This window comes from Pleurodeles waltl, chromosome 1_2 (genome assembly GCF_031143425.1).
Source record: "Pleurodeles waltl isolate 20211129_DDA chromosome 1_2, aPleWal1.hap1.20221129, whole genome shotgun sequence".
In the NCBI taxonomy this organism is placed as follows: domain Eukaryota; kingdom Metazoa; phylum Chordata; class Amphibia; order Caudata; family Salamandridae; genus Pleurodeles; species Pleurodeles waltl.
Window position 1 is genome coordinate 1,168,318,329 of NC_090437.1, and position 12,533 is coordinate 1,168,330,861.

Below are 12,533 nucleotides of genomic sequence, written 5' to 3' on the forward strand. Positions count from 1 at the left end.
AGTTCTCAAACATCTTCTATTTCATTAAAACTTTCTGACAGGTAGACTGAAACGTGCACTTTCAATACCAGCAGCAGACTGCCAGTTAACTCCCTGGTGATCAGCAGTTGACTACAGTGTTCTAATGAGCAACTAGAGTGCTGATATTCAGAATTTATGCAAAAAGTATGGCACATCTGATGGCTATGTTGATGGAATCTAAGTGGAAAACTGAACGCATTTTTTTTACTGAGGTTACTCCAGTAAATGAGGAGATTAAGACGGTTCATAACAAATAAGTCTCCAAAAATGGCCTCCAGAGAAAAAAAAAGCCCAAATATAGTACAAATATCACTCAAATGTAGCCCAAGTATACCCCAGTGACAGAAGTATGCAAAACACTTTTTTTTGTTGCAGTTTTGTATAGTGCAGCCGTGACTTAGATATTAGAGTGCTTTACATTAGTATCAATTGCATTACACAAGGACACATTCCTTTTGGGCTTTAGGTATGGGCAGATTAAGTGATTTGCCCAGAATCACAGAATGTCGAGCTGATGCTGAAACAGAAACCTAGTTCCCCAGTTGCAAAGTCTGCAACTCTGGTCGGAACGCCAGCTTATCTCCCCTAATTGTAACATAGTGATCAACTGGATAAATAAAACAAGATAGCAAATAATTTAAAGTGCTTTGTCACTATTTGAGAACTCAGAAAATCTGTTCTCATTTTAGTTTTTTTAGAGCACTAACCATACTTTCTATGGGAATGATTCCCTTTCATGTTTATAATTTCTAAAGGAAATTCTTTAGGAATTACAGTTTTGATTACATCAAGATGAAGTCAGGCGTGCCGCATTTTTGTAATAAATATAGAATGCTAGCAATCTAGTTGTTCATTAGAATACTGTGAGGAGGCAGATGTCAGGGGCATAGACTCGGGTAATTGAGGGCAGGGAGGCGGGTGCAGACGCAACAAGATGACCACTCTGGGTAGGTGGGAGGGGAAGTGGCAGCACAATGGACCATGGAGGGCAGGGGAAAGAGGATAGGGGCAACCATGCAGGACAGGCAAGAGAGGCTGTGGCAATATAACAGACCATTGAGGGAAGAAGGAAGAGGCAGTGGCAGTACAACCATACTTGCCAAAAGACCAGTTTCATGCAGGACACTCGCAGTTAAGCCCAAACGGGCTTCGTTTGGTCAGGCTTCTGACTAAAATTTCCCCTTGTTCAATGTAAGTCAGTGGGAAAAATTTATTCCCCAGGTTTATTTTTCAAAATCTCCTTCTTACCTAGTTAAAAATATTGGCAAGTATGATACATTGAATCACTGAGGGCAGGAGGAATGGGATAGGGACATGGACTCTGATAACAGGGGGAATTGGGCAGGGGCACCAAACTGACCCTACAGGATAGGCTTTGGTGGTTGTAGCAGCACAACACACCACACAAGGCAATCAGGATGGCAGTGCAGCACAACGAACCTTGGAAGCACAACACACCATGGAGGGCAACAGTGAGACTACAGTGGCATACACACAGACAACGAAGGGAAGATGGGAGGGGGTCAGGGGCAGGAAGCTTACCGAACAGGGTAGGTGGGGGAGCTGTGGCAGCACATAAGGCCATGCATGGCAAAAGGGAGAGGGCAGGGGCATGCACCAAGGGCAAAGGGGGTCAGAAGCGATGGGTAGGGGCTGGAAACAGACAAGAGAGGGCTGGGGAAGGGTCTTCCCAACAGACCATACAGGGTGGGCAGGAGGAGCAGTTGCAGCACAACAGAGCATGCAGGGCAGAAAGGAGTGGCAGCAAAATGGACCATGGAGGACAGGAGGGCATCAATGGTGGCATGGAACTTGGACAGGCATGGTGGAGGTGACAGGAAGGTGGAAGGGGCAGTGGCAGCTCAACCGAACACTCAGAATAGATAGAGGGGCAGTGGTAGGTCCTTGGAACATAGTGGGCAAAAAGGAGGGAGCAGGGGCAAGCACACAGACATCCGGGAGGAAGAAAGGGTTGGCCCAGCAAGCTAAGCACAGAGGCTAAGCAGGAGGGCAATGGTGGGGCATAGAATTGGGCACAAGAGGGCAGGAGGAACAAACAGTGCTCCTTTCAGAGCTTCAGCAGGAAATATCACCAGAGGCAAAGCCAATAAGTGCCTCTGGAGCAACAGGCCTCACAGTCGAGGTTGAGGCCAGGGAGAAGGCCGACAGCATCCAGAAACTAGGAACAACATGTTAGCCAACTCCCACAGCCTCTGCAAAACCACTTTAGATTTTCTTTGTTGCCACACGATTGGCTAGTGGGAGGTTTTCATCTTTACCAGAGTGACTTTGGAGGATCGCTACCTTGAAATGGAAGAGGAACTTGCGTGTTTGTGTGCTGGAGAGCTATGCTGGTGGGAGCTTAGTCTCCTGGCAGGGTCTCCCCAGCGGAGGGTCAAAGGGTAGAGACCAGACAAAGTGCGATCCTCTGTTTCCCCCCCCCCCCCCAAGTTGGGCACAAGGCTAACAACCTTGTCCCATAAAAAAAAAATACAGAAACAGAAGAACCACTAATTCTTCTGGTCACAAGTGACTTTGAGTCCCTATATGAGACATGCATCATGGTCAGTAGTCAAAGCCGCAAGGAAACTACTGACAGGATGACGCACGCTCTGAGTCCCAAGTGCAAGACTAGAAATAGTTTCTTGAAAGTACGGACAATGTATGGCACAGAAAAACCTGGCTCAAGTAACATCTGAGATGAGGCATTATCACCTACATATATTGAGTCATCAAAAGTAGGTGGACTGAATGTACCAGAACAAAGGCTGCTACCGCTTTGCTGGCACGTGGTGTGCCAGTTCTGAACATTTGGCAGGTTGCGATGTGGCATGGCTCCCTAATAACACCACCACCAGATGAGGTGGAATGGTTTATCTATTCACATGGTGAGGAATCTGCTGTTAGACATTTCTACCAGAAGAGTAAGCTACTTACTATTGGTAATGCCTTTTCTGTTAGAGACTATCTAACCACAGATTTCTCACCAGTGCTCCCTCCTCCCTCTTCTGTGGAATGGAATCATATTGTCCACCATAAGATGCAAAATCTAAAGATCTACACATTGCACTATTTCATTTCCAAAGCTTTGTGTCTTATGGTGCTGACACAGAGCAGAAAGAAACGGACATCTGCTCACAAAGGCAGTATATCTATGGGGACTCCTACGTTCTATCCAGAGTGGGCAGATCATACATGTTGCTGTGCAACATCTGTCGACACAAGGGGATTGCTAGCAAAAGTTTCAGGATCCAGTCTGGTGCCTGGGGAAATGTACATGGTGTGGAATCCGAGGATATATAGTCCCTACTAGAAAGGCCTTTACTTGACTAAGTAACTTGTCTCTTCTGTTTGTTTTGTATTCTTTCAAAGAGGCATAAACTTATGAATATTTTTTATAGACGAGAAAATTGGAAAAAGGTTCGATGGATCTCTGTCTCCTGATACCTCTTCTACTGTGAAGAATCAAGTGGAAATGTGAGTAAATGCTACATCTTTCTGTCTCTCTATCTAATTTTATGTGTACTAGTATATAAAGAGAAGATAAATATCATTCATCTGAAGTAAGGAGAGATATGATACCCTAATTGGGAAGCAGGTAATTTATTTGCTAGCTTTCATGAAACAAGTTCCTGTCTTCAGAGACTGTTGAAAGTAATGTGCACAACCATTCTTGTGAAGGCAAATATCTTTTCTCCCACCCCTATAAATTACGTTGATAAATACAAGCCTGTCAGTCTTGTATTAAAATACACTGGTACTTTTGAACTCCCAAACCACACATCATATATTGAAAGGGTGCATTGTCTTTCCTGTATTTATTTTGTATCCTAAAAATGTAGTCCATCTATGTAACAATGTTTTAGTTCTTAGCAGCAAAACACAGATCTTTCTGTGACTTTTAATCACAGAAAAGTTAACAGTGTCACTTTAATTTAAGCCTGGCATTGTTCAACATTTTATAGTGGGGAGGACGAAAAGCTATTTGCCTTGCAAACCAAAGTTGTGGATGTTTTTCAGTGCTCATTTGATTGCTGCCTGATGGTATAAACCTTTTTCGCGAACAAACTACTTTGTTTGCCAAATTAGTCTGTCAAATCTGTCCCTTTTTTCTGTAGATGAATGATTTATACATGTAACGCTTATTTTAGATTACTGGTGAAAGCCCATCTTTTTAGGGTCGAGCCTGCAGTAGCATGTGCTTGCACATGCGCATCGCTTGTGAGACGCTGTAGTAGTTAGAAAAGGGTTCGGAGTCCCGTCCATGGCACGTCAGTGTCTTTCATGTGTTCGTGGGCTTGCCTTTTAAAATCCGCTTGCTTTCATTAGTGAAAGGCATGCATACGTCATGCCTTTTCCGGTGGTTAGCCCTCCTCGAGCGCAGCGACCAAGTACTGAAAACATATAAGGCTCGCTGTTTTCCGTTCGGTTTGTGGACTACTTTTTCCTCTTTTTTCGCAGTGCGATCTTGCTTGGCAGAAGTTGAGTACTTTGCATGACATCGACCCTGTTACATAGTTAATTGCACTTTTGCCGGTTACGTAGATAATTGCACTTTTGCCAATAGGTTTCACTACAAGTGAACTGTAGCAGCGTGACCCGTGCTCTTTTTTTCCATTTAACGAGGCAAGAAAAGTCCGGTTGGGAACTGCTAATAGCTCTAACTCGGAAAAATGAGAGACCTGTTGCATTGCAAATGCTTGTTTGTTTTGTAAGGCATTGCTTCGACACAGCAATTAGAATAATACTTGAGAGAATTTCACACCACATCTTTACATTTCAAAATGTACACAGACTAAGATCATTATAAATTTATATTCATGTCAGTCATAATTGGTAAGGTAATATAATGTCACTAATGAGGTCATTTGTCAAGTAGTCTGTTACATCAAAGGTGAGATCATGAGCATTACATTTCGGGTGAGCTATCGTTTGTAAGGCAGATGTTTGAGATCATAACATAACTAGGAATTTTAAGGATTATTTTTTTTTTTTTTTAACTATAGCTATACTTTTAACTGTGTATAAATGCGTATGTTGTAGTTGAGGCAGGCAGAGGCTATTGGGTCTGAACCATGGTGGTCACGTATAATTTTGAGGTCCGTGCTATTACGACTCTGCACCTGGGGCAAGTACACATCTCTGCACTTGACTCTCGGGGTAGCTAGGGCATACAATCAAAGATTTCTCTGAGCGGTAGTGTCGGGGGCAAGAACTCAGCAATCAGAGCAACAAATAAAATAATGTAATGTCCAGTGCTCATCTTTTTCTTAAATGAAAGTAGTCTCATAGCAAAAGGAAATACCACACCCTTTGATAAGCATAACGTTACAAGGTTATGTTCTTATCCACAAGCCCCTGTAAAGTGCTGTGCCTTTTTGGTGCTCTCTGGGAGTTCCAATGTCAACAGTGCCCTACATGGCCATAGGCATTAATGAAGCCCAGGTTTCTCTGGATTACCCCAGTCACTAATGCATAGATCAGTGTGATGGCTTTTGCCACAGAGTTCACATGGTCAAAAAGTCTGTTCACACGACAGATTTCTCTCAGCACTTAATGTGTTCACAGGTAAGCCCTGCTTTACATGCTCAGATGAGCTGTGGCGCGTTGACTGGTGAACTTTGTGAACTCATTCCTATAGCAGTGGTACAGAAATACAGTAACAGCTTCACTCTGGTCATGGACCATTGGTAGAGGTCAGTTCCGGAGGCCTGGAGAGCAGTGCTCATCTTTAACAGTTGTGGTCTCCAAGGCCAGTGGCAGGCAGGGGCTCAGTCAGTGCAGTTCTTGTCTTGGGGCCACATCTTTAGCAGGTGGTTGTCTTTAGCATTGTGAACCTCAGGGCAGATTAAGGCTTCTATGTGGGCAATGACAACAGTTCTTCTTGAGCCACTCCAGAAGTCAGCGCAGCACCAATCTTTCCGGCACATGGCAGGGCACCGGACAACTTGATGTTGCTTCTCAATTCATTGGGTTGATGCCGTTCACAACAGAAACTGTTCAGGAGAGACTTCACACAACATGGACTTCTCCTGGCTTCACTCCACTCGGACTGGCAGTCTGGTTCTCTTGGGTGTTCCTCGTACCGGAAACATACTGGACTCCTGAGATAGGCATACCCCATCCAACTCTCAGCAGGCAGACATACTTTTATATATGCTAGGGAGAGCTTCAGCTTCTCCAACATAACTTTAACTTCATGTGATGTTCCCTCACCTGGGAGCCTGACTGTTGTGCAGATACCCACCCTGGTCAATCAAGTTATTTGCTGAGCACTCCCTTCCTTGGTCAAGAACTCAGAACTGGGACAAAAATATGGTATGTTTAGTCACACTTTTATACACAGTTTCCAGGCAGGGGATGTGGATTCACTGTTCAAAGCTTCAGAGCCCTTTCTGGTTAGTTCTTTTTCGGATGTCATTGTCTAGCCGTCTCTCAAGCATGGCCTTTGTTCAGGATTGTCATTATCTCAGCTAGCTTCAAGCAGGAATATCCAAAACAAGGGTATAATGAAGAGTGAGATCTTTTTACCTGACGGTCATGAGCCCTTTGGAAGTAGTAGTCTGAGGCAGTCAGAAGCGCAGGCTCTCTAGAAATGTCCTCACCTATGAGAAACTCCTTTCCGACACTTCACCCCTACAAAAATGCTGTCATCAGGAAGAAGTAATTTGCTGCCTTTTGGTAACCAGGTCCTCATTTAATATTGTGTCAAACCACTGGAATTCATCAGTTATGGCTACTAATGCCTACAACACATACATAGCTTGTGCTGACCACCATGCACAAAACACCCTTGTGCAAACGTACAGAAACAAAGGAAAGTGCAAAAACTAGAACAACATGGTGGGTGGCATAAGTTTTGGCATGTGTTGTGTGCGTTAGGAACCATAACAGGCGAAGTTCAGTGGTTTGCCACTTTTAAACCAAAACTGTAAGTTTTCTTCCTTTTTTTTTTATTCAGTTTTTTAGTGTGGCAATATGTATGCATTTATGTTATCTCTGTGTTTAAGCTGTGTATTTTGTGTCGAAGGTAAAAGATGCATATACTACCTGTGACTGTATGTTGTACCTATAATACTATGTTGCTAGCAACTAAAATGACAGTGCCCTTTGGTCTCTTCAAAACCCTGAAGAAATTTGTGCTCAACCTTTATTAACTGTGTGCAGCATGTGTAATATCAGCATGAACTCAGATAAATACCTTTCTCTGGCCTTTTCACAGTACTGTGTGAATGATTGAAAAATGTATTGTGATTTAATGTTTTTGTTTAAAATCAGGTTTAAAGGTTGCATTCGCCCACAGAAGGCTGTATCTGCACCCTTCCCTATTCTTCCGACCTATTTCAGACAATACATAAATCTTTCTGCCTTCAATTAAAACTTATTAGTCAATATCTTAGTAGAGAGGTTCTTCTGTAGTGCCTGGTTGACATATCAAGAATCTCTCTATATTTGGTCTACATGGATATTCTAGTTTGCGGAATTATTTGAATCTTTCTTTCTTGTAATGTTATTTCCACTTTATGTGCACCTCACCCATGGTGATGTCACTATGTCATAAGTGATTGGCTAAGAATAAACCATAAATCATGTATCTACAATTTCATTTGATATTTTCCCTTTGGAAAATGGTTGCTTCACAACAGTATTACAAGAATGCATCAATGGTATAGTTTTGAAGCTCTATTCAGGCAGTTTGCACCTAAGATCAGGTTAGCGTTAACTTGTTTCTCACCTTGGAGTTCCTCTTAGTGCTTTGTTCCCTGTTCTTGAGGTTATCATTGAATGCCACTTTGTTCCCTTGTCACCATGGAGAATTAATGAAAGATTGTCTGCTCATTTTTTGCAGGGAGTTCTAATGTAATGCCCTGTGGTTCATGTGAACCATTAGGAAATGGGCCCATTCCTTTGGCTTACAGCTGTCCCTCAGCCCTGCTTATCAGGGGAAACAGGGAAAATAAGCCAGTGTATTCTTTCCTATTTCCAGACATAACAATAGGGAAAGGCATGCACAGGTTAGAATTCCCTAGTGAGCTGTTAGGTTGGTGCCCAAAGCTATATATGTCTTTTGTTTCAGGGCAGGCCTCTGAGTTTATTGTAGCTTTTAACAAGAAAACAGACAAGGGAGAGAAACAACTACATAGATTCTGAGATGCTGATCCCACTGGTAGCTTCAAGTGGCAAAACAGAAATGTTCTTAATCTTGTGAGGAAATCACCAGTCAATGTTCTTTGCATTGACCTGCAAAGAACCAATTATGTCACTTATGGTCCTCATACATACCAGCAGAGTAGTACTGTAACACAATCTGCTCTTGGACTGTTGATTAATCTTACCTATGGACTGCGGCATTGAATTCACTGACAAGGGTTCTGGGTCAATGGTAAAATGACTTGTGCGTGGTTTATCCTTGCACATACAGTCTGATGAGAACAGGAGTCACCATCAATGGTGAGGGACATGTATTCACTGTTCTTCAGAATCTAGCTCTTTGAGTAAGCACAGATTCATTTGTTATTGTGTAAGTGTCACCCAGTGGTTTCCAGATAGGAGGCCAAACAAAAATGGTAAAAAAACACACCATTTCTCAGCAGACCATAGCTATGTTGTATTTTAGTCCCAACAGCAGAAACCTCATTTTTGTCTTCATGGTTGTGTTAACAGAGTTATCAAAGACAAAGTGTTGATTATTTAAATATAGTTCGTTTACTTTTAAATGTTGTTGTTGTATATGTTTTTAAATCTATCCACTACTGTTTTCTTTTAGGTATTATGAAGCATTTCCACCTTTGTCTGAGAAGCCAATTTGCTTACAAGAGATTATGACGGTGTGGAACAAATCCAAAGTTTGTTCTTACTCAAGTTCCTCTTCTTCATCTACTGCTCCACAAACCAGCACTGATACTCCTTCTCCAAAGGACTGCAACAGTGAAAATGAAACAACTAAAGTCACAAATAACGAAGCTTCCACCACTGTGTATGAAAGAATTCAGCCAAGAAAAAGTAAAAGTGAAAAAGAAAACCAGTTCTCCAATGGCACAGTTGAGGATAAATCTGCTTTCTGCAAAAAACAAGTCAGTTGTAAGCTAGAAGGAAAGGCTCGTCCCCGTTCATGGTCATCTGGTTCCAGTGAAGCAGGCTCCAGTTCTAGTGGGAATCACTCCAAGTTAAAATCTTCAAAGTGTATCAAAGTGAGACACAAAGCACGGGATGTTAGAAACAAAAGGGGACGTAATGGCCAAAGCAGACTATCAACAAAGATTGAAGAAAAGTTAGAAAGAAAAATACATGCTGGAAGTAGCAGCAGCAGTAGTGGTGGGTTTGTTAAGCAGTTGGGCAAAAGAGGGAAACGACCATTAAAAGAAATGGGAAGAAAAGATGCTAGTTATGAAGGAAACAATTTACAAAAAAGAGATGAAAAGGAATATAGAGAGGAACCACTATGGTATACTGAACCAATAACAGATTATTTTGTTCCTCCAAGTAGAAAAAGTAAACTGGAGACTTTGTACAGAAACAGACAGAATATTTGGAATGTAACATCAGAAGATGTAGAAGAGTTGTCTGAATCTGTGCATAGTCTTTGTATTGGTAGCCACAGTAACCATAAAACATACCTCGCAGCAGGTACTTTCATTGATGGTCACTATGTAGAAATGCCTGCAGTTATAGACGAGGCTGATGACCTCACTGGGACCTCAGAATGTCCTCATTCAGAGGATGCATTTCTGGATGATATTCATCCTTCAGAACTAACTCACTTTTATGAAGTGGATATTGATCAATCCATATTGGATCTTTGTGCCTCAGATAAGATGCAAGGCGAAAGTCGGATTTTGAATATGATTCGACAGAAAAGCAATGAAAGAACTGATTTTGAGGCTGAATGTTGCCTAGTGTTAGATGGACTGGAGTTGCATGGGGAAAGTGCAATATGGGCAGATTCACCCAGTTCTATTGGTGGTGAAGGGTTGTTTATGCATGACCTTAGCAATTTAGCTCAGTTTTGGGAGTGCTGTTCAACTTCAAGTTCTGGTGATGCAGATGGAGAAAGTTTCGGGGGAGAGTCGCCGATAAGGTCCTCCCCCATTTCAGACAGCACAATCCTAGATACACACATGCTGGCTGGAGATCAAGAGTTCTTTTCAGATGTTAATGAATTGTCTAGCATCAGCTCCTGTTTTTCAGTGTTTGAAGTACAGTGCAGCAGTTCTTTACCATTCTCTTTTGATGCGCTGAATTTGAGAGATGAAAATACAGATTCGAGTTGCAGAGCAAACATCCTGGGAAAAACACAATCTAGATTGCTAATTTGGACCAAAAATAGTGCCTTTGAAGAAAACGAACATTGTTCAAATCTATCAACAAGAACCTGTAGCCCTTGGTCTCACTCAGAAGAAACACGTTCAGACAATGAAACTTTAAATATTCAGCTAGATGACTCTACACACTTTAATGCTGAAGATATTGGTTATATTGCTCCTATTGCTTCTTCAAACTATTTAGAAGAAGATATCCTTGATTTTTTGCATGAAGAAAGCAGTCTGCAAAGAAATAGTGCAATTGGAGAGGTTTCTACACAGGTGTATAAAAAGAAATCTAAACTAGAGTCTGTCTGTGGCATTCAGTTGGAAGAGAACAATGAAAGTAAAGTTTTTGAATCTGCAGACATTTGTGGTGAGACTATTCAACACGAAGATGGCTACAGCTCTGGGGTTTTTAATGATATTTGGGCAAATGTCCCGGGCAGTAGTCCAGTAGCAATGCTAGAAGTAGAAGAAGTTGAAGATCCATTATTTTCTTCAGATTTGAATACATGTTGCTGTTGTTTGGATACTGATTCTAAAGCAGAAACCCTTCTTGAGCCTAGTAAGGCTGTGCAAAGATCTGAGTATCATCTTTGGGAGGGTCAGAGTGAAAATGTCGAAAAGAGAGCATTTGTTTCCAGTGAGTTATCAAAAGTAGATTGTGGTGATTACACAATGCCCTCAAAGCCTTGGGATATTACCGAAGATAAAGAAAACTCATTTATTCTTGGTGGTGTGTATGGAGAACTCAAAACATTTAGTAGTGATGGTGAGTGGGCTGTAGTTCCACCAGGGCTTTCAAAAGGAAGCCTGCTACAGTGTGCTGCTCCTGATGTAGTAACAATAGCTGGGACAGATGTCTTCATGAGCCCAGGAAACAGCATTGCACCAGGGCACCGACAGTTATGGAGGCCATATGTTTCCTTTGAACAAAATGATCAGTCGAAGAAAGTAGAAAATGGACTAAATAAAGGGTTTTCCTTCATCTTCCATGAAGACTTCCTAGGGACCCATGGAAACTTTCAAGTTGAAGATCCGGGTCTGGAATATTCATTTTCTTCCTTTGGGCTGAGCAATCCATTTTCACAAGTTCTTCACGTTGAATGCTCGTTTGAACCTGAAGGGATTGCATCCTTTAGCCCTAGTTTCAAACCTAAGTCTATACTGTGTTCAGATCCTGACAGTGATGTTTTTCATCCCAGGAAATGTGGTGTTGATCGAACACAGTACAGGGCGATAAGAATTTCCCCCCGAACCCACTTTCGCCCAATTTCCGCTTCTGACTTGTCTCCAGGTGGGGGCAGCGAATCGGAATTTGAATCTGAAAAAGAGGAGGCTAGTATTCCTACTCTTTCGCATGGAGATGTGTTTGAAGATTCACAAGCAGATCTCAAACCACTGGAAGAAGATGCCGAAAATGAAAGCCATTACTATGGAAAGTTAGAGCTTGAATCGGGAAGATTCCTTCCCAGATTAAAGAAATCTGGTATGGAAAAGAGTGCCCAAACTTCGTTGGATTCCCAGGAAGAATCATTAATGTTACCAATTAAGAAGCAGGATCAGTGTCTAGACTGCAGTGTCAACAAATCACTGGGAAAGAAAGACACTGAGTACGCTACACCCATTTGCAAAATACTAGAACATTGTGAAGAAATAAATGGGCTCGGGTGTGAAGCCAGTTGCCATTTTTGCACCTATACACACAATGCTGGTACAACAGAACTCTTGAAAGAGGTAAATTCTATATTGATATAGCCTTTGTAGTTAATGTATTTCACATTTTCCCAGAAAGCATTTCTAGGTTCTGATTCATGTTTGGGTCACTTACTAGCATAGGACTGAAGTCCGTTGTTGCTCAGTCTCTTAGACTATTACGGAGGTGTGTAATGTTTCACAGCAATCCAACCTAAATTCTATTTCTTAGAAAAGCTAATTTTGGGAGTTAGCAGAAAGTCTCTCCATAACATGGATGCTTGTTGCTATGAATGAAATTAATTAATCTAGCAAGGCATATAGTGTTGTAAAGAGTAAGTTTATGCATCAAACATATAGTAAAGTATTCATCTCTTTTCATTGTATTATTTATGCAACTCAAACAACTTTAAGCCAGAAGGTCTATCCAGCATATGTGTATTTACAGTTTTTAATCTTACTTATTTATGTGATGTACTTAGTTCTTCCATTGAGCGGTAAGGTCACAAATCA

General features: G+C 41.7%; 1 protein-coding gene across 2 annotated transcripts in view; it reads left to right on the forward strand.

Moving 5' to 3' along the window:
- KIAA0232 (KIAA0232 ortholog) overlaps positions 1-12,533 on the forward strand; it is a 398,715-nt gene that overhangs the window by 181,125 nt on the left and 205,057 nt on the right. For both annotated transcript variants that reach the window (XM_069203179.1, XM_069203181.1), the window contains exons 5-6: positions 3,423-3,498; positions 8,789-12,062. In XM_069203179.1, the coding sequence (XP_069059280.1) occupies positions 3,423-3,498; positions 8,789-12,062 (3,350 nt within the window). The remainder of the gene's footprint in view (positions 1-3,422; positions 3,499-8,788; positions 12,063-12,533) is intronic.